General features: G+C 35.2%; 3 protein-coding genes and 1 pseudogene across 5 annotated transcripts; 2 read left to right on the top strand and 2 right to left on the bottom strand.

Annotated features, from left to right (window-relative positions):
* Nucleotides 1-2,002: 2,002 nt before the first annotated feature.
* Nucleotides 2,003-3,108, bottom strand: LOC129898575 (serine/threonine-protein kinase ZRK3-like; annotated as a pseudogene).
* A 5,957-nt stretch (nt 3,109-9,065) lies between these two features.
* On the bottom strand, nt 9,066-10,528 carry LOC129898574 (serine/threonine-protein kinase ZRK3-like). The gene is given in 2 exon segments (XM_055973163.1): nt 9,066-9,986; nt 9,989-10,528. Coding segments are annotated over 2 exon segments (1,086 nt in total). The 5' UTR covers nt 10,323-10,528; the 3' UTR covers nt 9,066-9,234.
* A 686-nt stretch (nt 10,529-11,214) lies between these two features.
* LOC129898573 (phosphatidylserine decarboxylase proenzyme 1, mitochondrial) lies at nt 11,215-20,678 on the top strand. Of its 3 annotated transcripts, XR_008769399.1 has the most exons (14): nt 11,215-11,490; nt 13,732-13,820; nt 13,964-14,014; nt 14,124-14,189; nt 14,268-14,328; nt 14,483-14,592; nt 14,694-14,947; nt 15,510-15,616; nt 16,192-16,259; nt 16,476-16,553; nt 17,341-17,463; nt 18,294-18,486; nt 19,969-20,138; nt 20,229-20,678. XR_008769399.1 is itself a non-coding variant. In XM_055973162.1 (13 exons), the coding sequence occupies exons 1-12, from the start codon at nt 11,322-11,324 to the stop codon at nt 18,453-18,455; spliced, it is 1,338 nt and encodes a 445-aa protein (XP_055829137.1). In that variant the 5' UTR covers nt 11,215-11,321; the 3' UTR covers nt 18,456-18,486; nt 20,229-20,678. The 3 variants fall into 3 exon arrangements, 2 of the variants coding, with proteins under 2 accessions (XP_055829137.1, XP_055829136.1); XM_055973162.1 differs by lacking the exon at nt 19,969-20,138; XM_055973161.1 differs by lacking the exons at nt 19,969-20,138; nt 20,229-20,678 and having other exon boundaries at nt 18,294-18,627.
* Nucleotides 20,679-22,040: 1,362 nt separating this feature from the next.
* LOC129900063 (uncharacterized) lies at nt 22,041-22,699 on the top strand. The gene is made up of 2 exons (XM_055975036.1): nt 22,041-22,583; nt 22,667-22,699. Exons 1-2 carry the CDS (start codon nt 22,041-22,043, stop codon nt 22,697-22,699), a joined length of 576 nt encoding a protein of 191 aa, XP_055831011.1.
* The last annotated feature ends 4,519 nt before the right edge of the window (nt 22,700-27,218 follow it).

Below are 27,218 nucleotides of genomic sequence, written 5' to 3'. Positions count from 1 at the left end.
ATTAAGGTTCAAGTGTTCAACTAATATCTGGTCTTATGCAAGGAGATACATTCACCCACCTCCTTCCCACCTTCCTTAAATTGTCCCAAGAAAGAATGTGGTTTTGAAATGAAGACCGTCAAAGTTACAACTTAGCCCTACAGGAACTTGGAATCTAACTAGGAAAATGAAACTAACATTAAATATCTGTTAGTGATTATAACTTACTTTGAAACTAGCTGAGTTGAGGTGACAATGGACAGGTGGACACCAAAAGTAATTTATGTTCCAAGGGAATTAGTGATTTCCTGTTGATTGCAAGGTTTAAACTACGTTGAGGATCATCCTTGACCATAGTCAGATTTTTGATGAAACTAGAGTTGATTTGAGGATCTGTCAAGTAAACTTACAGCAGACATATTATATCAAATAGAAGTCAGTTTCTGTTGGCATTGGATTCCTAAGAATAGAGAAGCATTTCTTGAGGTAGTTTGGAAGGGGTTGATCGATAAATCTACTACAATATGATCAGAGGATTTTTAGTAGGGATGAGCAAGAACAATTATCTAGCTAGTTTAACATTTTCCAAATGTAATTCTTGAATCTTTTACATTCAATTACTAGGACATATTATATCAAATAGAAGTCAGTTTCTGTTGACATTGGATTCTTAAGAAAAGAGCAGCATTTCTTGAGGTGGTTTGTAAGGGGTTGATCGAGAAATCTACTACGATATGATCAGAGGATTTTAGTAGGGATGAGCAAGAACAATTATCTAGCTAGTTTAACATTTTCCAAATGTAATTCTTGAATCTTTTACATTCAATTACTAGGACATATTATATCAAATAGAAGTCAGTTTCTGTTGGCATTGGATTCCTAAGAAAAGAGCAGCATTTCTTGAGGTGGTTTGGAAGGGGTTGATCGATGATCATAGGATTTTAGTAGGGATGAGCAAGAACAATTATCTAGCTAGTTTAACATTTTCCAGATGTTATTTTTGTATCTTTTACATTCAATTACTAGGGGATAAAAAGATCATTTTATTCTTGGAGCCAATGAAACATGAAGATTTTGATTCAGGAGTTTGTATGACATACAATTTTATCTCCTAAGATATGAACTTACAAAGTTTGCCTAACAATGATGAGCATACATGATGCACGTCGTGGATTGGTTGATCCTTAGAGGTGATTTTTATCGCGTATCCCAGGATCTAAGTTGAAAATCTTGTGCCTCTTGTCTTTCACTAATTTACTTGGTAGTCACACACAAATCGAGCTAAGATTCTAAATTGTTGTGGTTCAATGTATAGTGCTAGTTCCTGGCGTTATCTCCCTTAGGTTGTTTGTCTTTCACCTTATGCCATGTGGAGTTTCCTCTTTTTTGCTTCTTAATGAAAGCAAGTTTCGTGGACCTGTAATAAGCATAACTTCCTCTTTTTATACCTAGTCCTTATCTGGATGAATAGGCTATTAGTAATTTAGATCATTTGAGAATTGGTTTCATGTCTTGTCTTGTCTCCAGCTAAAACAAGGAAATTATCCCAAAAGTTTACTCTAATTATTCCAGAGACAAATATTTTGTTTCCAGTGGAAGAAGTCAATTTCCTTTGCTCGTTTCAGTGGATTAGCAAAAAGTTTACCTTCGACATATGTCTATTGTTAAAGCCCCTTCTCGTTTCTCTCTAGAGTAAATTTTGATTCAAAAACCTTCTCAGGGTTTACAGTATTAGCAAACTGGTGTTATAGACAAGTGACTAATCTCCCTTCTCTTGGTGTCAAGGGTGCTTTGTAGTTTGTACAGATGCTAAAGATTATGTGCCCATATATTACACTTGATGTAGTCCTTTACTGTAACTTCAATTCTATTTTATTTTATTTCATATTCTTAGAACAAGTACTGCTTTTCCAGCTGATGATCGGTTACAAAACTAATAAGGCGTCACTTTTTTAATCTGCAAACAAAAAGATCAAGGTAGATGCAGTCGAAATAGAGCACAAAAGTCGGTACTAGCCTAAAGTACTCCCTCCGATTGGCAATTTCATTATCTGCAGATCTCATTTATTGTTCAACATAAATATGACGGTACAAATAAATTACTTTTTTCACCTCATGTATTAAAACAAACATTTAATTTTGACCAATAGCGAGGGCACGGAAGCATTTCTCAATTCGGCGTAATTCCCTTGCAACATGAATCATGGTAGGGTCTATCATCTCCCTTCACAACTGTGCATTTCCTAGCAAGATCCAAGCAGTCTTTCAATTCCAAATGGTACATTGTCCTCTCTAATATAGCGATCAACAATGTTGGCTGGAAGATTTTCAGAAGTTGGATACATAAAAAAAAATTCCAGTAAATAGCTCAAAGAGAAGAACCCCGAAGCTGTAGACATCAATTTTGAGTAATTATATCATCGAGGGCATTTTCAGGAGCTATATACCCGATGGTTCCGAGCACACCATCTTCTGATTTTGTTTCCAATTTTCCTGGAGGCAAAGATATGGACCATGAGAAGTCCACAATTTTGGCAACGCCGCTATTCTGATCTATTATCATGTTCAATGGCGTTAGATGATGGGCGTAGTAAATTCGGTATGGAGGAAAACGATTGCAGAAGCAACCTTATTGGCAATCCGTAATCGATTTCCCCAAGATAATAATGATTTTCTATTAATATTACCCTTGAACAGTTCTAGACAGCAACCTATGAGTCTCAGCACATTATTGAGATGATTCATCTGAGCTGTAATCGCTATATCTCGGTGGATATTGTTGGATTCCCATCTATTGAGCCTAACTAAAACGGGGCGGTTGTCCAGCGAGCCTGTAACCATATACACATCGGAAAGTTCCATTTTGCTTTCAGAGTGTTTTATTGCATTCTCGATCTCAGTGGCAGTGAAGTAACGGATGAGAATTCTGCAATTTCCGTCGCATAAGGCAAGAAACTCCTCAAGCAGGGAACTTCCATTCTTTAAATAACAATCCTGCTCTTTCTGCAGAGGCTGAGGATGATGATTGTTTCTTCCTTGTGAGTCCCCTGAAGAACTGCATATTTTTGCAGTGGGCTTAATTCAGTAAAGCATCAAATCACTAGTGGAATGTACGGGAAAGATTCCTGATGATCTTGAATTCCATACAAAATGACAATAAATATTTGATTACTTTTGTAATTTCATTTTTATTTTTAATAAAACAATTTATAACTACTCAAATTTTTAGGACTACAAAAAAATTTAAAATTTGTTGTAGACTATGTATTTAATTTTTTTCCTTTAATTTTATATCAAATTAAATGATGGCTCGGTTGAGAAAAAATACTCGGTAGTATCATTCATATTCTTAGAAAAAGTACTTCTTTCTCAGCTGATGATTGGTTACCCTGGTGAATCGTTGTTGCTGTGAACCAACTTGAGATTGTATGCTTATGATAACAAAGTAGTTTCTCCTAGGAATCAAGAGAAATTCACACTGCTTTTGTGTTTATGTTCCTTCCCAGTAGTAATCACTATCTATATAGTAGCTGCATAAATCCTGGGATCAGAATTGTTCGTAATTACAAATTCACAATTATAACTACGTGAGCCTCTTAGCAAAAAAACTCAAAATAAAATATGTGAACCTGACCTAGCTTTGAAATCTTGATTTAAAGATGTTTTGAAAGATAATAATTGCAGAAACCGGTAAAGGATAATCTCATCATGATGTTCCTTGCGGAAAAACTCACAATTTAGACCCAAGAATCATTAAAAACGAAGCTAAGATGACCAAGAAACAATCCTCCAAAAATCACCACAATTTCATTCCGAAAATGGAAAAAGACAACAACTTTGAACAGCGATTTACTAGAAATGAAGGCTCTACAACTAAAACTGATTACACCACAACGATCCTTACGAAAAACTCAGCAATTTAACCTCAAGAATCACCGAAAACGGACCCAAAATGCTCAAGATATCAAATCTCAAAGTTCATCAAAAATCTAATCCGAAAATAAAAAGGGCAGCTGCTATAACGCGAATCTTACCTCAAACAAATCTTCCCCGTCACTTTTCGATTACACCACTGTATTCCTATGAAAAAACTACACAATTTAGAGCTTTGAATCACTGAATTCGGATCCAAGATGACCAAGAAATCATCTTCCAAAGTTTACAAAAATTTGAATCCGAAAATGGTCGAGGCAACATCTAAAACATCAAATCTTACCTAAAACGAAGCTTCAAATCAAGATTCCGAGCTCACCAATGGATTCCTCGCGAAAATCTCTTGAAGATAGACTCTTGAATCACTAGATTTGGACTTGATAAGCTCAAGAAATGAGGGTTCAAAGTTGACAGGAAATTCTGAAAAATCTGGTGCAAAATCTGCACTTTTGCACCAGATTTTTTCTGGTTTTGCATTATTTAAAGTTTCCGAATGGACCCTCGAAATTCGTTCGAAACCCGATAAAAATAAACCAGATATGCTACCCCTACTAAATTTGACATTTCGGACTCAATGGGGTATTCAAAATTATCATACGAGATCATTTTAATAAAAAGTGGATCCCACGTCAAAATGTTATTTTAAGCCAAATTCCACAATGGGCCTCAGGATTAGACCGGAAACTTCAGGAAGCAAACGAAGGGTCATTCCAGACCAAAATCGACATTCCGGAACTAACCGTGCTGTCAGAACTTTCATCTGAGTGCGTTTTCCAAGAATGTTGACCAAAGTCAACCATAGGCTAACTTTCAAAGTCAAAAGCGCCAAATGACCCCAAACTCGTATCGATTGCCTCGATAGTCATGCTGACAATGCTACTAGCCTAATTTGGCCATTACAGAACTGATGGAACCATCAAAATATGAATTCGAGGTCCCATTGACCCGAAACTCAAAAAGTTGAACTAAACCAACTTAGGCCTTCAAAATACAAAAATGGGCTCGGGACCTCTAAAAATTCAGCCAACACTTCCTCTAGACCAAAAACCATCCCCTGAATCCAACGGAGTCTTCGGAATTTCATTCCGATTATCAAAACTTCGAAAGTTGACCAAAGTCAAACCTTAGCCTAAAATTCCTTAAATTTCCAACTCAAGACTCAAATCTTCGTTACAACTCCAAAACTAATTTCGTAAACTCTCCTAGACCAATTTCCACATTCTGGAGCTGTTGAAATTGACGAAATTCCGTTCCGAGATCCGTAGCTCCAGTTGGTACCGAAAATTATTTTTTTCAACTCTTTAACTCTATAAAACTCAAGAATTTGCACAATTTACAAACCATTAAGATTTTGACATTTTCAACTACACAAACCGATCAAATAATACTCGGGGGCACTAATGATAGGGATAAAATGGTAATTTTGCACAAATTTCCAAAAATGACTCTCAAGGTCATTACATTGGTTACCCACCTGATTGGCCTAAGTCTATGAAGAAAGTGGTAAATCAGTATGCAAATCAAGTAGGAGTCTCTGGTGATTAGGACTATGACATGGACCTTCCCAACACCTGTGATCAAGCTTCACAAGGCAGTCAAAGAAGTTTCTCACAGGCTAGTTCCAGTACTACTCAGCCTTCATCACAACTCCCTACTTATTTCACTCAGGAGCAATATCAACAGATTCTTCTAATGCTTAGCAGAGGTAATGAAGAGAAAGCACCAACTCAAGCTACCAATGCAGGTATCATGACTGATCCAACTACTACTAATGTTGATGCTAGTTGGATAGTGGACTCAGGTGCAACTAATCACATGACTTCAAATCCTGAAATATTGGATAATCATCATGAAATTCTTGTGAATGAAAAGAATAAGGTACATGTGCCTACAGATAGTTTTGTATCAGTCACTCAAAATTAAAGTTCCAAATTACTAATAGATCAGTCTATTTCAAATGTTTTATTCATACCAGCTTTTAAGATTAACCTGTTGTCAGTATCCAAGCTAACTAAGAAATTACAATGTGCAGTAGCATTTTTTCCTGATTTCTGCTTATTCCAGGATCTCTACACTGCATGGTGAAGGGGATTGGTAGAGAAGACCAAGGACTATACATTGTGAAAGACAAGTCTATGGTTCAAAGATCCAGTTGTAAGATAAATAAATGTGTCTAACATGTTGAACAACTTTCTGAGTCCAGCACTTTATGGCATAGGAGATTGGGAAATGCACCCGTGGAGCTTCTCAGGAAGAATGCAGGTCTTAGTCATCTGAGACCTGAAGGTTTTGTATGCACTGTATGCCCCTTGGCAAAACATACAAAATTACCTTTTCCTATCAGTTGTTCTAGTTCTAAGTTTACATTTGATCTAGTATATTGTGATATATGGGGTCCTTATAGAGTTCCTACTCATACTCACAAGAGGTTCTTTGTTAGTGTGGTAGATGACCTCAGTAAGTTCACTTGGCTGTTTCTAATACAATCTAAGTCTGAAGTAATTGTGGTGATGAGAAATTTTCTTACCAGAATAAAGAACATGTTTGATAACTCTGTCAAAGTTTTGAGAACTGACAATGGATATGAGTTTTTTAGTGCTGAGTTTCAATCTGTTTTGTCTAACCTTGGCATTTTACATCAGAGTTCTCGTGCATATACTTCTCAGCAAAATGGAGTTGTAGAAAGAAAGCACAGAACTATTCTAGGTGTAGCAAGGTCCCTCAGGTTCCAAGTTGTTATTCCCTTAAAGTTTTGGGGTGAATATGTTACTACTGTTGTGTATCTACTCAACAGAACTCCTTCCAAAATCGTGAAATTTAAATCTCCCTTTGAGCTACTCTATCATCACCCTACATCTTTTTCTCATCTTAAAGTGTTTGGGTGTCCTAGCTATGCTTATAATACCAGTTCCTCAGATAAGTTTGCTACTAGAGCTATTCCTGGTGTGTTCATGGGGTATTCCTTAACTCAGAAGGGGTATAAGATCTATGATCTTCATTCCAAATGCTTCTTTATAAGTAGAAATGTTGTTTTCCAAGAGTCTGTATTCCCTTCCCTTCATGTCAAAAATATTGGCACACTGCCTCTCTCCACAAAGGCACACTTCCTCTACTGTTTCACTATCTGCATTAAAACCTTCTCTGTCAGCTCTTAATCCTCAGCTGGATCATACCTCTCACTCTAAGGTCCCTCCTCTTGTTGAACCTAGAAAGTCCACCAGATTCAAAACTACTCTGTTTGGCTCTAAGATTTTGTAAATTCAAAACCACACATCTTTATCCTGTACCTATCCACTGTCTTCCTATCTTACCTACTCTCATCTTTCTACCTTCTACCAGCATGATCTCTCTTCTTATTCCTCCATTCCTGAACCAATAACCTTTCACCAGGCCTCCAAAGATCCAACTTGGATCAAGGCCATGCAACTTGAAATTGCTGCACTTTAGGATAACAACACAGTCTATTGTTGATCTTCTAGCTGGTAAAACACCTATTGGTTGTAAGTGGGTGTATAAAGTAAAGTATAAGGCATCAGGTGAAGTTGAGCGGGAAAAAGCAAGGTTAGTAGCTAAGGGGTACAACCAACAAGCTGGGGTGGACTATTCTGAGACTTTCTCACCTGTTGTTAAGATGGTGACTGTGAGATCTCTTGTTGCATTAGTTGCCTCAAATGAGTGGTTTATTTATCAGATGGATGTCCACAATGCTTTTCTCAATGGTGATTTAGTGGAGGAAGTTTATATTCACATTCCTGAAGGGTTTGCTAGACAGTGGGAGACTAAACAGGTCTGCAAACTCCACAAGTCATTATATGGGTTAAAGCAGGCACCTAGACAATGGAATAGAAAGCTACTGATGTGCTGATTCAGATGGGATTCATCCAAAGTCACTATGACTATCTCTCTTTATAAAGAAATCAGAAGGGAAGTTGGTAATCATTCTAGTCTATGTGGATGATCTCCTAGTTACTGGAAACAATCAGAACATGATAAATCAGGCCAAAGAAGATCTACAACAGAAATTCAAAATGAAAGACCTTGGAGAACTTAAATTTTTCCTAGGAATTGAGGTATCCAGGTCACAAGAAGGAATAACAATGTGTCAAAGAAAGATGCTCTAGAGTTGGTGTCAGAAGTGGGATTAAGTGGAGCAAAGACAACCAGCACTACACTTGAAGTAAATCAGAAACTAACATCTGTTGCATATGATACTTGTATACCAAATGCAGAAGTCTGTGGTGATGAAGAACTGAAAGATCCTGCAGCATATCAAAGATTAGTTGGAAGGTTGCTATATCTTACAATGACTAGGCCTGACATAACTTTTGTAGTGCAAGTACTAAGCCAATATATGCACAGTCCAAAGAGGTCACATATTGAAGTTGCACTAAGAGTAGTAAGATATATCAAAGGCACACCTGGGCTGGGATTACTAATGCCAGCAAAAAGTGCTGATCATCTATCTGCCTACTGTGACTCAGATTGGGGGTCATATCTAGAAACAAGGAGATTAGTAATTGGCTTTTTAGTAAAGTTTGGTGGTGCTTGGTGGTGCCTTAATCTCTTGGAAATCTAAGAAGCAAGAAACTGTATCCAGAAGCTCAGCTGAAGCTGAATTCAGAAGCATGGTTGCCTGCACTGCAGAGATTACATGGCTGGTTGGTTTGTTCAAAGAACTAGGGGTTCAGATTAAGGAACCTGTAAGCTTAATGTGTGACAGTAAAGCTGCAATTTAGATAGCTGCTAATTTCATATTTCATGAGAGAACTAAACACATTGACATTGATTGTCACTTTGTAAGAGAAAGGATCACACAAGGAATGATCAAGACTGATCATGTGTCTACAAATGAACAAGTAGCTGATGTACTCACAAAAGGATTAGGAAAGGCACAATATGAATACTTACTGAGTAAACTGGGATTAAAAGATCTGTTCAAGCCATCAGCTTGAGGGGGAGTGTTGAGCTAGAAGAAAGCTGATTGATCTACTACTGAGTTAAAAGATAACTCGAGTAGTTAGAGTAACTCAGGTTGTTAGAATGTGGTTAAAGAGTTAGTTAGTTTGTTAGACTAACTACCCATGTGCATTAGACTTAGTTAGTTAAGGGATCAAGTCTATAAATATCATTGATGTAAATCACACAAGTTAAGGTTGTATGAATGAAGAATTAGATATTTTCATATTGTCTTCTTCCCTCAATTTCCTCTCTCTCGAATAGCTTAGATTTAAAGCTTCATCCATGGAAGCTTACAATTACTTTTATCACCTTGCACACAGAGTGCATATACAAGTAAAGTCGAGCTAATTATTTCTGATGTAACTAATTCTGGCCAAGAGTGAGGGCACGGAAGCAGTTGTGAATTCGGCGTAATTCCTTTGCAACTTCAATCATGGAAGGTCTCTCTTCTCCCTTTGACTTTGTGCATTTCTTAACAAGATCCCAACAATCTTCCAATTGTTGTCGAATCTCAATCCCATGCTCTTCCAAAATGACTGAATCTGCTATGTCCATTGCATGTATATCTTCAATGTCTATCATCTCAAAATCTGAAATTGTAGGATTCACTATGTAATCGCGATCCTTTATATTTAGAGTCCCTGTATTCGTTCCGGTTAATAGCTGAAGTAGAACAACTCCGAAGCTATAGACGTCTGTATTTTGAGTAACAATACCCGACACCACATATTCTGGAGGTAAATATCCGTACGTTCCGCAAGTTACATCTTTTACTACTTGCAATTCTCCTGGAGGCAATGATACGGATAATGAGAAGTTTAGTAGTTTGGCGACACCTCTATTCTGATCTATAATCACATTCGATGGTTTCAAATCTTTGTAGATGATGGGCGTTGTAAATTCAGTATGGAGAAAGACGATTGTAGAAGCGACCTCATTGGCAACTCGTAATCGATTTCCCCAAGATAGTGATTTTCTAGTTTGATCATCACAATTAGCCTTTTTGAAAAGTAGATGGCTAAGAGAAATACCTTCAATATATTCGTAAACCATAACTGGTTCTTCAAACTCTAAACAGCAACCCACAAGTCTCAGCACATTTTTGAGATGGCTCTCTGAGCAGTAATTGCTATATCTCGAAAAATATTAAAGTGATTCCTAAAATAAGGAGGGAAAAACCTAACGAAAACGAGGCGTTTGTCCAGTGATCCCGCAACCACATGTCCATCGGGGATCTCCAATTTGATTTCAGAGTGTTTTATTGCATTCTCGATCTCTATGGCAGTGAAGTAACGGATGGGAATTCGGCAATTTCCGTTACATAAAGCAAGAAGCTCCTCTAGCAGGGAACTTCCATTCTTTAAATAACAATCATGCTCTTTCTTCCGGCTTTCAGCAGAGGTAGAGGATGATGATTGCTTCTTCCTTGTGAGTCCCCTGAAGAACTGCATTTTTTTTCTTCCCAATAGCTTGTGCTAATTACGAAGTCACTATTGTCTGTAACACTTTGATATCTCACCGGTAGGAATGAATGAATAAGGAAGTTGTGAGGTTCCGCTGCTCTTTTGTACTTTGGCGCGTGCATTGAATTCCACACAAAATGACAGCAAATGGTGTAAGACTATTTTTGATTGACAAATGGACTGATGTAGCCCACTTTCCAAGCAATTAAAGACCTATCATTCTTTCTTTGTTACGTAGACCCGTTTGGATTAGAACTCCTTTTTAGCTTTTGAACGTGTTTATCTAATGCTGATTTTAAGCCATAAAGTTCTTAAAGTCAGTCAAAAATAAAAAGTTAGGATTTCTAACTTTTTTTCCAAAGTATTTAAAGTCATTTTCTTTGACCATGAAAATTATTTTTATATCATTTATATTTTAATTAAATTCTCAAACTACCTTTTTTTATTCTTTTAACCCTAAAATTCACATCATAAGCACTTTTATCCAAGCACTCAACTGCTTATTTATAAAAATAACTTTCAGCATTTCAAAGTTCTAAAAACACTTTATACATAAAAGTTATTTTTTTTAAGCCCATCCAAATGGGCTCGTAATCTTCGTGTTTCTAAAAATAAAATATTTTTTATAGTATTTTAATTAAGGGTACGCGTTGATCGATTTCGATTGAATTTGTATTTATTATGAATTTGATTTTTAGCTTTGAATATGCTTTTAATCTTTATGATTCAATTTTCAATTTAGATAATAAAAAGATATTCATATATACTCAATATTCATAAAATAAAAATAGCAGCAAAAATAAAAATGCAACACAAATTACCACACGGTCAGAATTTTTTCTAAAGACCGTGTAATAAAATGCGGAAATAATATTAATTATTATTTCCCTTGGCTAAAAACAGCCCTAATAAAGTGTAATTCTTGTGAACAAATCAAAACGGAGTCCGCAAAAACCCTCTGCAGAGATTTAAACGCTGACAAAGAAGATGAAATTTAGGGCTTCTCAGAGAATTCCCTGTTTCACTTACAATGGACGCTTCAATCATCTACAGGCGCAGCGTTTCCATTTCACTACCTTTCTTCGTAAGGTACAACCCACCGAAGCTCGAGCTTCGCTTAATCGTGGCGGCAGTAGTAGTAACAGCAATTCTCAGGGTACAAGTCTTTTTTTTTCTTTTTAAACTTCTGTGCTTGAAAAAATCGTGAATGGAGCTTCAGTTTGAGTTGCATTTTCTATGAAATGAGGCTATCACGAGGAATGTGAACCTTATTGTAATTTGTATAGTGAAAGTTCAGAATTATTTTGATACTATTAATGGTGAGAAAGTATAAATACTCCCTACGTGCATGATGTTATGTTACAATTAATAATATTTCTCATTCGGAATATCTAAGTTCTAATTCTATAGAAGAATTTCTGTCTGAAAGTTAGTAAAGATGTACCTGGTGGAATAGTGAAGGTGCGTACAATCTTGCTTGGATACCACCACCATCACCACCAAACCAATTGTAATTACACATGCTGGATAGAATGTACGCAAATTGTTCAAAGCTTGTTTCCGATAGAATCTAGGCTCAAAGAACAATGAAAAAGAGGTAGTAACAACAAGTAGAAAAAACAACAAGATAGTAAGATAACCGAGGCTAAATGAACAACATGTATTATTAGAAATCTAAAAACAATGAAAAACAAGAATGATACTAATACATAGAGAAGGAAAAGAAATACAACTGACTACCTTCTAACTCTCTACCCTAATGTTCAACCTCCACACCCTTAATATCTTCGGTGAGCTAAAGCTGTGTCATATCCTACTTAATCACCTCACAACAATATTTCTTTGGCCTACTTCTACCCCTCCTCAGGCCCACAACGACCAACCTCTCACACCTCCTTATAGAGGCATCTACAAATCTCCTCTTCACATGTTTGAACCATCTCAACCTCACTTTTCGTATCTTGTCCTTTGGGGGCCACTTCTACCTTATTCCGAATATCTTCATTTCTAATCGTCTTTCTTGGTATGCCCACACATGCACCTCAACATTCTTATCTCTGTCACTCTCATCTTCTGGACATGAGAGTTTTTTATTGGCCAACACTCCGCCCTATATAATATAGTCGGTCTAACCACCACCCTATATAACTTACCTTTAAGTGTGGGTAGCACATTTTTCTCACTCAGTACACTAGATGCAAGCCTCTATTTAATCTACCTCGCCCCAATATGATGTGTAACATCCTTAATCTATTAATTACCTTGCACTACAAGTATTCAGTTTTGGTACTACTCAACTTGAAATCTTTCGACTCCAGGTCTGTCTCCAAACCTCAAGCCTCACGTTTTGTGAATCAGAACTATGTCATCAACGAATAATATCAGCAAAAGGAAAAAAATAATTTAGACAACTCAGATGTCTAGGCTTATTGTTCATGAGGATGACGAGATAGATAAATAGGTAAGACAGAAAATTAAAATAAGATGGCTGAGATGGAGGAGTGCTATGAGATTCTATGTTATATCACGGACCAAAATGAAAAGCAAAATTTTAGAGAACAGTTGTAAGATCAACAATGTCATAGAGGATACACATTATTTATATCAGAACTTTTACTTATATGAAGAAAAGATGCCTTGGACAATAAATGGCTGTTTAAGAGCGAGACAGGTGTGATAGACTAAACATAGGTATCTTACTATTCCATACTTGTGCTCTTCATTTTATCAGGTAACATAACTTAAGCAACTAAGAATTGTTGTGTGTCAACTAGTAGAATTATGATTTATCATTTGTGTACACTTCTTTGTCAAAGTTAACATTCAAAGGTTGGAAACTAGATTCTGTAGGGATGTTCAAGACTCCTAAAATAGTCAAGTGAATATTCTATTTGGATTCAGGGGAATGTTTACCGATGTAAAGTGTTGTGTTAAAGAAATTCATTGGATTGGAATGAAGCTAGTATAAAATATTGTCTTATGGCTTATCCATATTGGCATATGAATTAACACATAAACAAAATAGAGCACAATGACTGATGTGGAAAATTCCAAACTAAATCTAGTGAAAGTGGAGCTGATAGCTGGAATGAGCTGCACCTTCTGTGCTTTTTCTTTCTTCTTTATAGTTTTTGAATTAGTAAGGACATTATATTGGCTTGTGTCTGATGGTGCTTTTTCATGATAAGCTGATGGTGCTTTTCATGATAATCTTTGACATGCCCAAAACAGCTATTGTGAACTGCTGAAAATTCAGTTTGGTTCTTGGTTCCTTGCATTTTTAGAACTATGTATAATACTCCATAGTACTTAATAGCTTTATTGTGTTACTTGTTCACCTGCCTCAATATTATCATGTGACGCAGCAGCTGAAATTTGAGGCTTCTGGTTTATGCAGGTAACCCTCTCTTGCTGCCTGGTGCAACAGTCGCAACTATAGTTATGCTTGGTCTTCTCCATGCTCGACGCCTCTATGATGATCAAAAGGTGTATTTCTAACTCATAAACCCGTGAAATAAGTGAACTATTGCCTGGTGGGGTTCTCTTTCCGTTTGTCTGAAATCAGATGACATCAAATTGAGATATCATGTTCTCTCCCATGGAGCTTCCTAACTCTCTTTGAGTCGCAGATTGAAGACGCCAGAGAGAAAGGAATTTTAGAATTCCAGCCTGATGTAAAGGTAAGAATTCACTTCTTTCCTATGCTATTGATCTTTTAGCTTACCACATAATTCTATGTAGTTTTCCATGTTGAACTTTACTGGAGATAATTTGCCTTCTCAATTGTAGGCTACTTTCATGAGATTACTTCCACTACGCTCCATTTCTAGATTCTGGAGTACTTTGACCAGTGTGGTAAGTCTTTATCAATTTTTTTTAAAAAAGATTCGGCAAAGTCCTGCATCAATTTGACTGTGTGCGATGTTCATCCAGGAGCTTCCGATGTGGCTGCGCCCATCTGTGTATAAAGGATGGGCTCGGGCATTTCATTCAAGTAAACAGTCTTTCTAGTTTCTACTTCGAGATGCTCTGAGCATTCTTGTTATATCATGATGCTTTAGTTATTTATAGTTCTTCTATGACACAGTGTAAATAAAAATAAGTTTTTGGCGATGGCAATATTTATAAAACTCGGTATTTGAATCCAGACTTGGAAGAAGTAGCATTGCCTTTGGAAGAATATGCATCTTTACGAGAGTTCTTTGTCAGAAGATTGAAAGAGGGTACCAGACCTATTGATTTGGATCCCTGTTGTCTGGTAACTGGTAACCAGCTTCCTAGTTATCTGTTGATTCTTTGGATTTTTCAAAATATTGCAGATTATCAAATTTGCTGAGCTTTTGGTTTATGTGGTTGTAGATTAGTCCAGTTGATGGTACTGTTCTTCAATTTGGAGAGTTGAAAGAAGCTGGGGCTATGATTGAGCAAGTCAAAGGATTTTCTTATTCTGTTTCTTCGCTTCTTGGTGCCAGCTCCCTCCTTCCCATGAGTGTGGTTGATGACAACACAAATCAAGATGGTGGGCAAGAGGGTTCTATGGATGATGTGAATCAGAAGTCCTGGTGGAGAGTTTCATTGGCTTCTCCTAAAGTCCGAGATCCTGCACCAGCACGGTAACCACAGGAATGTTAACCGTGTGATATGAAGAAATCTATATTGTACTATAACATGTAAACGCCTCAAATGTGTTGTCAAAATATCTGTTTCCCTTTACTAATCGTCTCTTGATGAATACTACTTGTTGATAGAATAGGCTATTTTTTATCTTTAACTGCCACGGTACTTGTTGATCTGCTCTAGGATCCTTCTTCCATATTATTTTTTGACCAAAAACATAACTCTGTCTAGTACTTTTTAAGAACTGTATATTTATATTCTTAAACCATTCAGGATAACATACCTATCTAAATATCGTAATAATCTTGTAATGGAAATGAACAGGTATACTACTAAACCTATCCAACAACAGAAAAAAGTGCATCTGTACTACTGGACAAATTATAACTAGTATGTCTAGTTAGCAGGTGCCTAATAACATGTAGTAGTTGGTCATCAGCTGAACCTTTAATCTTTTCTCTTTAGATTTTCTACTTTTGTTTGCGTTGGATTGTAATTGCTTGGTGAAAACGAGAGAACGCTACTTAAATTTTAAAACTGAAAATTAAATTATTGCAGTCCAATGAAAGGTCTCTTTTACTGTGTGATTTACTTGAGACCTGGAGATTATCATCGCATACACTCACCAGCTGATTGGAATGTTCTTGGCCGTCGACATTTCTCTGGTAAGTCTTTGCATTTGCATCCATAGGTTAAGAGGAGTTCATCCATAATAGTAGGATTTCATTGTTTGTGTTATTTTCTGTTTACCTATGGGGATCACTTCACCTAGCCCCCTCTACCCACCCTGCCCAAAAAGTCACATTACAATGAAATGCAAAGGATACACTCAGAAAGGCTCCTTTGGGGACTATAATTTGTTGATATTACAAAGATATTATGTGTCTGACAACTAGTATAGAGGACTTTACTATAATAACCATTGTGGTTGTATACAGTCAGGTACTTCACCCGACTGGAAAATGTATCAAATATTATCAATTTGCAAAACTTAAGGTCACTCCTGCGACTGAGGCACCTGTTACAGAATTTTGTGACTTGTTATTCTGAATGTCTAATTGGCCAAAGATTTTTTTAGATCTTTCAAGACACTTCTTTGGGATCATTTTCACTTGGTATCAAAGCACTAGTCCACTTCCAAAGTCACTATCTCCTCCCATTGAAAAAGAAAATTTGATGCATGTAAAGTCTTCCTATTCAATTTCCTACCTGCAGTTTATTCGATTCATTTTTTTGATAGGTCGTCTCTTTCCCTTGAATGAACGAGCTACAAGGACAATAAGAAATTTATATGTGGAGAATGAAAGGGTAAATTCTGGTTACCTTATGCTAAAATTGCGTTCTATTCCATGATTGTCCTGATCTTTTTGAGATGGTGGCTTCTCTATAAGAGGTTATAAAGTAGTGGTAGTAGTAGTAGTAGTTGTTGTTATTGTAGTTGATTTTACTGTTATTGTTTGCAACAGAAGCAAGTTATGCATAAATCTATCATCTCATGGAATGGTTGTTTGAACTATTTATCAGGTTGTGCTTGAAGGTAAATGGCAAGAAGGTTTTATGGCAGTAGCAGCCGTAGGTGCAACGAATATTGGTTCCATTGAGGTTAGCTACGATACTTGTGCCGGGGCGATACACTAATTTTGTTTAATGAAGTGTGTCAGCTATCTGTTATGTATTCATTTTTTTCTCTCTTGACTATAGTCTTAGGAAGACTGGCCACTGGAGCTTTTTCATCATCAAGCTACTCAATTTGGGTAAGATAAACTGAGAAAAGGGGGGTTATTCGTTTATTAGTTGCTCAAAAACTTGTCACCAGTCCTCTAGGCTTTTGCACTCTAGGTACAATTGGATAGGTGCCTTAGTGAACATGTTACCTTGTAGTTTCACAAAAAAAATAAAATATTCCCTCCAGGGTAGTAATGACCTAAAGAATTTGTCTAAGCAAGTTGTGACAGTTGAGTGCATTGTCATGGCTATGATTTTTCTTTAGGCACCATGACTGAAATTTTCAAATGTAAAAAATAGCAAAGGACAATTTCCAGAGCTAATTGTAATGTAGAAATAGAAAGATAAAAGATGGATTTGGATGACCATGACAACAGGATAGGGATCACCTTTTTTTTCTCATGCAGTGTCACCAAGCTTGCCATTAGAAAGCCCAGTAGTAACCAGGCTAGCTAAGCGTAACCAACTCATATTACGTGTAATTAATCAACCAAGAGATTGTAATGAGTATGGACAACTCATAGGAAATCACAATTAGCTCATTGAAGGCGGATCCACCAATAGTGTGGATGAAGAACATGACAGATACCCATTGCAGAGCCCACCATGGCCTTCCGCCTTCATTTGATTCTAGTTGACTCAATACTGTTTTCTGATGTTTCAGCTTTTCATTGAACCAACTCTGCAAACAAATAGACCATGGAAGAAACTGCTACATCCAGAACCTCCTGAAGAACAGGTATACGAACCCAGAGGCACTGGTGTTTTGCTGAAGAAAGGAGATGAGGTATGATCCTAAAGTTTAACGTTATTTTGGAACAGAAAAATGCATCCTACATTTCAATTTTGTGGCATCTTTTGAGTATGCAAAATATCATGATAAATCAAATTAAATGGCAAGTTGACGATGTTTGCATGAGAAATAAATCCCATTTTTGCAATGAACTGCAAAAATCTGTTCTTTCTTTTTCTATCCTATAGTTTGTAAACCTGGTATTGCAAGGATTTGCCGTTTGGCTTTTAGGCTTGTAATGCAGATAGTACCAAACCTTTCCTTTTATTTCCTCCTTTTTAATAAGATTTTGTAATTTATATATATATTATGTACGACTAGTTGACTGCCATTTCTTCTTCTTCGAGCATTTTCTTGGTTGAGATATCATGTAAATGTGTAGTTAATTAAAGAAAGTGATATAAACAGGAACAATTGACTGACTAGAAAATGAGGAGAATTGAACTTCTTTGGAGGACTTAAAGGGTCATGTTAACTAGTACCATTGTGGCACTAGCCAAGAAATTGATTTTTGAAGTGCTCATCATAAGTTTGCTATTTTGTACATGGATATTCAGGAATACGAGAATATTGTGTGTATAATAACATGTTAGTTATATCTTATTTGTCAAAATAACAGTACGTAAATATCTTACAGCTATTTTATCTCATTTGTTGATTCGATGAGAATCGACAAGCAATAGACCAATGTGGTGATAGAGGGATAAATAATTGATTTTCAGCTGTAATGCTTAGCGTGCCATGATAGACCCTTTTCACTTTGCTTTTTCAATCAAGTAATTCTCTATTCAATAATACTCGACTTTGACGTTCGAACTCTGCAGATAGCAGCTTTCAATATGGGTTCAACAGTGGTTCTGGTCTTCCAAGCTCCGATCTTACAACTTCCTGCAGATAAAAGCACGTCAGCAGAATTCAATTTTTGTATTAAAAAGGGAGACCGGGTACGCATGGGAGAGGCCCTGGGAAGGTGGCATGATCCCTAGTTACAATATTTCAACTACAGAATTAAGGGTGGTAAGTTTGTATTATAGAAAGGCCTTCTGAGGGAACACTTTGCAGTATTATAGAAAGGTCTTCATTCTGTAACAATAGTACGAGGTAACTCCATTTTAAGGGTCATATGAATGGGAGGTCAGGTTCTCTTTTGCTCAGAAACTATACCTAGTCAATTTGACAACTTTTGGGATATGACGACACACAGACATCATATCCCATTTGGGTGGATTGAATTTGATTTTGCCACCTCTAAATAGCATGTTCCTAGGTCTGACGTTGGGCTTGAGGCTAATAGGGAGCAGGTCAGTGCTAGGCTCGAGGCTGACTGTTGCTCTGCCTGAGGGTCTCATGGAGCTGCAACTGTAAAGTGATCATTTTGTCTCCAATGAGAGGTCCTTCAGGCTATCTGGTTACAGAGCAGCCTTTGCGGCATTGAGGTATTACTGGTCCAAATCACGTCAGGATTGTGACTTCCAGGATTTTTCAGAGCTGGAGTAAGAATAGTCAGCGTCTCTCTAGTTTCAACTTAGCCACGTGTCATGATCTTATTTGTCAAACATAAATTTTGCCCCATACACATATAACATGTGTGGTAAAACATACATTGGAATAAGATATTTTATATCTTTCCTCTAACGTGGCCATAAACTTTTGGAAAAATTAAGCTCATGCCCCATAAAAGCAAAATATTACAGATAAATATCCCTTTACAATGCATACCCCCCTTAAGCATGAGATTCACAATCAAGATATCGTCGCAGTATCATATACTGACATGGTATTATTGAGGCTATTTCAGTCCTTAATTATACCACCACAATATATCTATATATTGTCATGGTATCATTGATGTCTACTTCAATCCTTCAGCTACATCTCTATAAAATCATCATATATTGGCGTGGTATCATTAAGGATCGTTTCATACAAATGTTGAATGATATCATCACAATATATATATACTGTGATGGTATCATAAAGGTTTTTCTAAATCATTCGATATTACATGAATGATACTACCATAGTATATTTGCATATTATCATGATATTGAAAATTCTTAATGAGACACTTTTAAAATCATCAATGATACCATAACAATATATTGATATCTTATCGGTATCATATATGATTGAACTCTTTTTAAAAAAAAATAAAAATAAAACAATTAAGAATAAATTATTAAAATCACAATTTTATTTATCAAACCCAAGAGATATTCACTTAGACACCAAACTCATCGGTGGCCCCTTCAAGTTGATACCAACTTTCACTTAGACACCTAAATCAAGAGATATTCATTTTAGACACCTAATGTAAGAGTCTGATGTGTCATTTTGATACTTTTTAAATAATTCGAAGTTAGAGTGTAGAATGTGTATTACACTTTCCTTCACATAGATTAGTTGATCAATTAAATCTCGCCAACACTACCATTTTTACATGTAATAACTTTAAGATTAAATGTCCAAAACTTGATCTTCTGTCCTTTGTCTCTTCAGTTCAAAGGAAACCATCCTCCTTCTTCACCGATCAAACCTAGCTAAGTGTATGAAAGTTCAATCTTCCTCGACATTCATTCAGTGCCCAAAATTTGATCTTCAACACACTGTGTCCATTGTCTCTTCAGTTCAAACGAAACCCTCTTCCTTCTTCACCGATCAAAACCTAGGTAAGTGTATGAAAGTTCAATGTGTCTTGATTTTCATTCAATTCTTAGTTAGTACTAACTGTTATGTTTGTTTATGTTGCCAATTTTCAGGTTTAAAGGTTGAAATCAAGTGTTGGAGATTGCAATTTTGTTGGGCGTTTTGACATTTCTATCATCTGTTTCTTGAAGTGACATTAGTTTGTGTTTGCATGTTTCATCCTTGAAGAAGAAGGTGTATGTTCTGGTTGTGTCACTGTCTGTTAGCATTTTGTAACTAGGTTTTTTTTTTTTTGGAAATTGCACTGATAAAGTAAGGGGCTTTTGGGGTATTTTCTTTTTGAGATATGGACGACTATATATTGACATATTTTCATCATGGGGGTCATGTTATTGCAGACCCTAACCTTACTTATAGAGGAGAAGTAGATGTATTTGTCGTTGTCATTGATAAATATCATTTTAGTTTTGACGAGTTTTTTTCATACACTAAAGACCTTGGGTACACAAATTTGAAGGATTTTTACTGTCAAAATGAAATTAACAATGAATTTGTCCAAGTTACTTCTGATATTTAGTTGTTAGACTATGTGAAAGACTTAATAGATGGTGATGAATTTTATGTTTTTTGTGGTTCATGAAATTGATGAGTTAGAGGAATTGTCAACTCCAGTAGGTCTTTTGCCATGGTCAAACTCTGTTGATGTTGGAAATATGAAGAATGAGGCTGATTCAGATGTGAATGAGACTGAGGATGTTTTAGATGTGAATGAGTCAGATCTGCCTAGTGATGACTCAGATATAAATGTCAATCCTGATGAAGATGGTTCAGATGTTGATGACGAATTGAGATTCTTTAGATCTGAAAGGAGGAACAAAAGAAATCCTAATTCTAAGAGAAAAAAGAAAGTACTTGAAGAAATACTAGTAGGTGAAGCTGGTATTGATAGAGGCTTTGAAGATATTGGAAGAAATAAGAAGAATAGATATATTGGCAGATTAGGGGGAGATGAAGAGTATATTGATAGCTCAGACTGTGATAATGATAATAGCACAAATGTGGTAGATGTAGAAGCTGTTAGGGGTGTTGATCAACCAGGAAGAAGGAAGAGTAAAAATGTCAGGTATGATGTTGAATGTGAAGTCTCTATTTTTGAACTGGAATGATTTTTGAAAATGCTAAACAATTTAGAAAGGTTTTGGCAAATTATGCAGTAGAAAATAATTATCAAATTAAATTAAGGCCTAATGAAATTCATAAAGTGAGGGCTAAATGTAAATTCAAAGAAAAATGCAAATGGTTGTGTTATAGTGCAACTGATAGAGATTTTGGACAGTTATAGATATCAGATGTTTCCTATAGCTTGGACAGTTGTAGATAAGAAAACTAAGCATAATTGAGGTTTCTTTATCAATTACTTGAAAGAGGACCTGCAATTGGGTACTGGACAAGGCCTTACTGTGATGGCAGATATGTAAAAGGTAATTACATATTACATTTGCTAAAGCTATTACATTATCTACTAAGTATTGAATTGCATTTTGATTTCTTTGCAAGGTTTTCATGCAGCAGTTGCTGAACTACTACCAAATGTTGAAGTTAGAATGTGTGCTAGACACATTTGGTCTAATTGGAATCAAACCTGAAAAAAAGAGAGGAAAGGAGAAAATAATTCTGGAGATGTTCAAAGTCAAGTTTTGAAGTGAAGTTTAAGGATGAGCTTCATAAAATGAGCAAACTTGGTAAGGATATTTGTGCTGACCTATTACATTATCCAAAGGTGTCATGGGTTAGGACATTCTTTCAAGAGCATTCCAAATGTGATGTAGTTGAAAAATAACATGTGTGAGACCTTTAACTCATGGATCATATCATGTAGACACAAATCTATAATAACCATGTTGAAGGAAATTAGGAGAAAGATAATGACAAAAACTGTGGACATGATTAAGTTTGCCAACACCTGGATATCTGATATTGCACCTATGGCTAGACTTATCTTAGAGGAGAATAAGGACAAGTCTAGGATATGCAAGGTGCTTTGGAATGCTAATGTTGGGTTTGAGATCGGAGAAGGGGAGTACAAGCATACAGTTAACTTGGCTGATAGAGTTTGTAGTTGTAGAACTTGGCAACTGAGAGGCATTTCATGCCAACATGCTATTGCTGCTTTGTGCCACATAGAACAGGAGCATGAACCTCTTGTGGAGCATTGGTATAAGAAGGATACCTTCTTAAAGGCTTATAGTCATTTCATCCAACCAATTCCAAATATGAAGATATGGCCTAAAACTAACAATCCAAGGATTGAACCTCCTGAACCTAAACCAATGCCTGACAGACCTGCAAGAAGTAGAAGAAAGGGCAAAGATGAACCAAGAAAGAAGTATGGAAAAATGTCCAAACAAGGGGTAAAACAGACTTGTTCCATGTGTAAACAACAAAGTTATAACAAGAAATATTGCAAGGTAACATAATTTATACTTGCTTGTGTCTTTTTAATCACTTGTTGAATTTTTAATGAACATATATTTTGTGGTTAAATATTCAGGTTGTTGGTCAAAGTTCAGAAGAAAGTTTCTAACCTGAACCAAAAAACTTCAGTCAACCTAAACCATAAAAGACTCTGCAAACTAAACCAACAACATTCAGCCAACCTGCATCAACTACATCAAGCAAGTATGCTTCTTCAACAACAATTTGTGCTGATACAAGTAGAGTTAAGAGGGTGAATGATACAAGCTCAAGCCAGCCACTATCATATGTGGATACAAGTATTCCTTTTACAAGAGGAATAACAAGTCAACTACCTCGGAGGAGAAAAGAGACTGTTGGACAAAAGAGAGGAATTGCAGCAACTGGAGAAGACTCTGTAAGAGGAGGGACAAAGAAGCCATCATATGGTGGATCAAGTAATGTTGAATTTGGCATATTCACAAGTGCAAGTGGAACCCAAATACTCAATGTATGTTGTTTTCTCCTTTGGTTACATACTAATCAGTAGTGCAGCTTACTTACTAATTTTGATTTCTCTTTTTCTGTAAAAACAGCCAAGGACTTCAAGTCAAAGGATTTTGCCAACAGGTTCAAATTTTAAGGATGCAAGTTCAATAGGCACAGACCTTGATTTTAAGCCTAGAGGCTTGAGATGAAAATAGAGATGTTGTCACTACCAACCAGTTGTAGCAAATGGCAAACAAAAAGAAGAAGTAACAGCAGCTTGAAGTTTTGAATACTAATTGCGGATTGTTTAACAACTTAACATAAAGTGTAACGTCTTTTGAGGATTGTAACCTTGTTAGACCAATCCACTGAACGTGATATTTAGCATAATGCTAACTTTGAGTTCATTGTGGATTATATTTTTGTAGTTACATTGCGATATTGTTAAATGTTTTTGGTATTAAATTTGTGAAGTCTCTATTTTTGTTGTTGGTATTAACTAGTCCACTGTTTTTTAGTTGCATTGTGCAGAAATTTTAAACTTTTAACAAGTGAAATATGTATTCACTTCAACAAGATGTGAATTGTGAATTGTATACAACAATAACATCAAAATACATACAAATGTGGTCTAGCTAGAAATTTATAGCAACAACAACATGAAGATTATTTCTTCACAGCAACAACAACATCAGACCCTTACATTAACTTTACATCAACTTTACAGCAGCAACAACATTAAAATAATACTGCACCACCACCTATCCAAAACATAAACAACTTTACAGCAAAAACACAACACATTTTAACAGTTAGGCTTCAATCTCCATATTCCAATCAATACCAACCCAGTAGCGATCACACCAACAATAAATATATTTCTTGCTCGATTTATTTTTTCATCAAAAGCCTTGACTTTCTTCAACAAACCCCAAATCACCTTATTTGTTTGAGGAGGGTGTCGATTTTCATATCAATAACAAAAATCACAGCCACCCATTTTCTACAAAAATCAATTTGAAAAAAAATAGAAGCTCACAATTAACAGAAAATACTTATTCCTCTTTTGTTATACTTACAGGAAATAAATGGAGCTTTAAGATTCACATTGAATAAAAGTTGTAATATATGAGTAAAAATATTAACATAAAAAATTATTTTACCTTTGAAAGTTTACAAGTAAAAAATCTACGACCTGGATTTAGTTGGGTCCAAAAAATCTTTAATAGTGCTTCATTACCACATTTACAATATCAACATTCATCCAAAGAGGCCATAGAAGAGTTGGAGAAGCTCGACATGGAAGTGTAGGAGAAGAGTGACATGAAAAGGAGAAAAACAAAGAAGAAGAGAGAACTGATTTTTGCCTTTTTCTTTTTCCAAATCTGAGAAACAATCTAAGAAATTAGGGCATGAAAGAGAGAAAAATAAAGAAGAAGAGAGAACTAATTAGGGCAAAAATGAATAAGAAGAGGCATACATATATAGATAAGAGAGATATGACCGTTATAGGCCTTGTTTGGTGCCACATCAGATGAAAAAATAGCTTCTACGCGCCTCAGGTAAGTGCAAAACACGTGAGGGGCCAACAGTTTAAAAAATGTCAAAATGACACATTAGACCCTTGCATTAAGCGTCTAAAATGAATATCTCTTGGTTTAGGTGTCTAAGTAAAAGTTGGTGTCAACTTTAAGGGGTTACCGATGGATTTGGCCTAAATTTTTGGGAAAATTAAGCCCATGCCCCATAAAAGCAAAATATTACAGATAAATATCCATTTACAATTCATACCCTCCATAAAGCATAAGATTCACAATCAAGATATCATCGCAGTATCATATACTGACATGGTATTATTGAGGCTATTTCAGTCCTTAATTATACCACCATAGTATATCTATATACTGTCATGGTATCATTGATGTCTACTTCAATCATTCAGCTACATCTCTATGAAATCATCATATACTGGCATGGTATCATTAAGGATTGTTTCATATAATCATTAAGGATCGTTTCATACAAATGTTGAATGATATTATCACAATATATATATATATATATATATATATATATATATATATATACTGTGATGGTATCATAAAGGTTTTTCTAAATCATTTGATATTACATGAATAATACTACCACAGTATATTTGCATATTATCATGATATTGAAAATTCTTAATGAGACACTTTTAAAATCCTCAATGCTATCATAACAATATATTGATATCTTATCAGTATCATATATGATTGAACTCTTTTTTTAAGAAATAAAAATAAAACAATTAAGAGTAAATTATTAAAATCACAATTTTATATATTAAACTAATTAGTAAATATATTCTTTGTGATACTCCATTAATATGTTGATATCATATAGGTATCATATAGGATTGAGTTTAATCCTCTGTGATACTCTATTGGTAGATGATACCTTATCGATATCATGTAGGGAGTGTGCTGATGTCAGCGCGTGAATTTAAAAATAATTAAAGGAGGTACAGGGGTAATTAGTTTGGCTGAATTGGTACTGAAAAGAATTATTTTTGATGGGGTATGAGGTGGTAAATAGTTTGTTTAAAAGGCTCGTAGAAATATCATACTTTTTGCAATACTTATTTTGAGCCTGATTTTTCTCGTTCAATTATTTGATAACCAGAGTCATTCTTTGATAAATGTGTGTAGTTTTTCTAATCTTTTTATTTCTTAGTTGTATGCGTTAAAACATGGCCAGGAATTCTTTTTCCAAAATAGCGTTGGCTTTGTATTGGACTGATTCTTTGAAAAAATTCTTTTTTTCCAAGGCTGAAAAAGTAATTTGACTAGTTTTTCAAAGTTCTTTTTCTGCACTCATGATTGTTTTTAAGTTAAATACATGTTCAAACATAATTTTGACTTTCAAATATCATTTTCAACTCTTTTTTTTTTCAAATATTGTTTTAACAAATATCACATTCTTTACGTGCAAGCGCCTACTAAAACTTGTTAGCTCTAGGAAATAAAATTGCCAGAAATGCAACAATCATAAATTTTCTAGCGAAAATGTTTTTTCAAGAAATCGAAACAACATAAGATTTGCGCACAAATGATATTTCCATTGAGATCAGACCAAAATTGAACTCACGCTAGAAATTCTCACATTAAAACTTATGGATTTAATGTTTTCATCTAAAATAGCTGGGAAAATGCTGTAATTTATCTTTTATCTATTGCAGCTTTCACCATATTAAACAGTAGTAAAGTTATCCACACTTGGCACGGTTTAAGACAACAAACGATACAATAATCAGTCCAAATATCCACATTTTGTTATGAAATTCCTTGCCAATAAACCTCTTCCAAATACATAGAAAACCAAATACTCATATATAACTTAAAGCAAGACATATATACGAAAAAACGAATATATAAGGGAAAGATACATATGACAAAATGTTATAAGTGACAAGTTTAATCAAATTTAATATTTTCTACATCAAATCTAAAGAATGAAAAAATCTCACAAGTTAAAAGAGAATTGAATTTTCAACTAATAATTTGAAAAGTACAATGGATAGAGTGACAATCTAGACAAATACTTTTATGATTATGCAATTATAATTCTTTTCTAAAGGGTTATATAATGTTTCTTAATTTTTAAAATTGTACATTGGATGGAGGAGGAAGGAAACTTATAATATGGGAGTCGAATCTTAACAAACAAGATGCAAATTCAGGTATTGACATTCAAAAGTGTAATATAGTAATCAATAAAATGAATTGAAAATTAGGAAATTTTATATTACTATCCATGGAAGAAGAAATACAAAGAAAAAAAAATGCTAGGTTATTTTTCGCGTAAGGGAACATGTCCAAAGGTCCTTTAATTTTGATTAGGGGTGTTCACAGTTTGGATAAAAATCGATTCAAATCGACAAACGAAATCAAATCAATCAAATAAATTGATTTTTTATTTGGTTTGATTTTACATTCTTAAAAACCGATAATATTTGGTTTGGTTTTGATTTTGTTCAAAAAAATCGAAGAAATAACCGAACCGAACCGATAAATTATATACATATTTTTTTGTAATTATATATATATAATATTATTTTTCATGAACACTTTTTATGCAAAAAATACAACACACTAATTCAAAATAATAAGGTATGATAT

The sequence above is a fragment of the Solanum dulcamara genome, chromosome 8 (genome assembly GCF_947179165.1).
Source record: "Solanum dulcamara chromosome 8, daSolDulc1.2, whole genome shotgun sequence".
In the NCBI taxonomy this organism is placed as follows: Eukaryota; Viridiplantae; Streptophyta; class Magnoliopsida; order Solanales; family Solanaceae; genus Solanum; species Solanum dulcamara.
The sequence above is the reverse complement of the archived record's forward strand: the minus strand, read 5'-3'. Positions and strand labels throughout refer to the sequence as shown.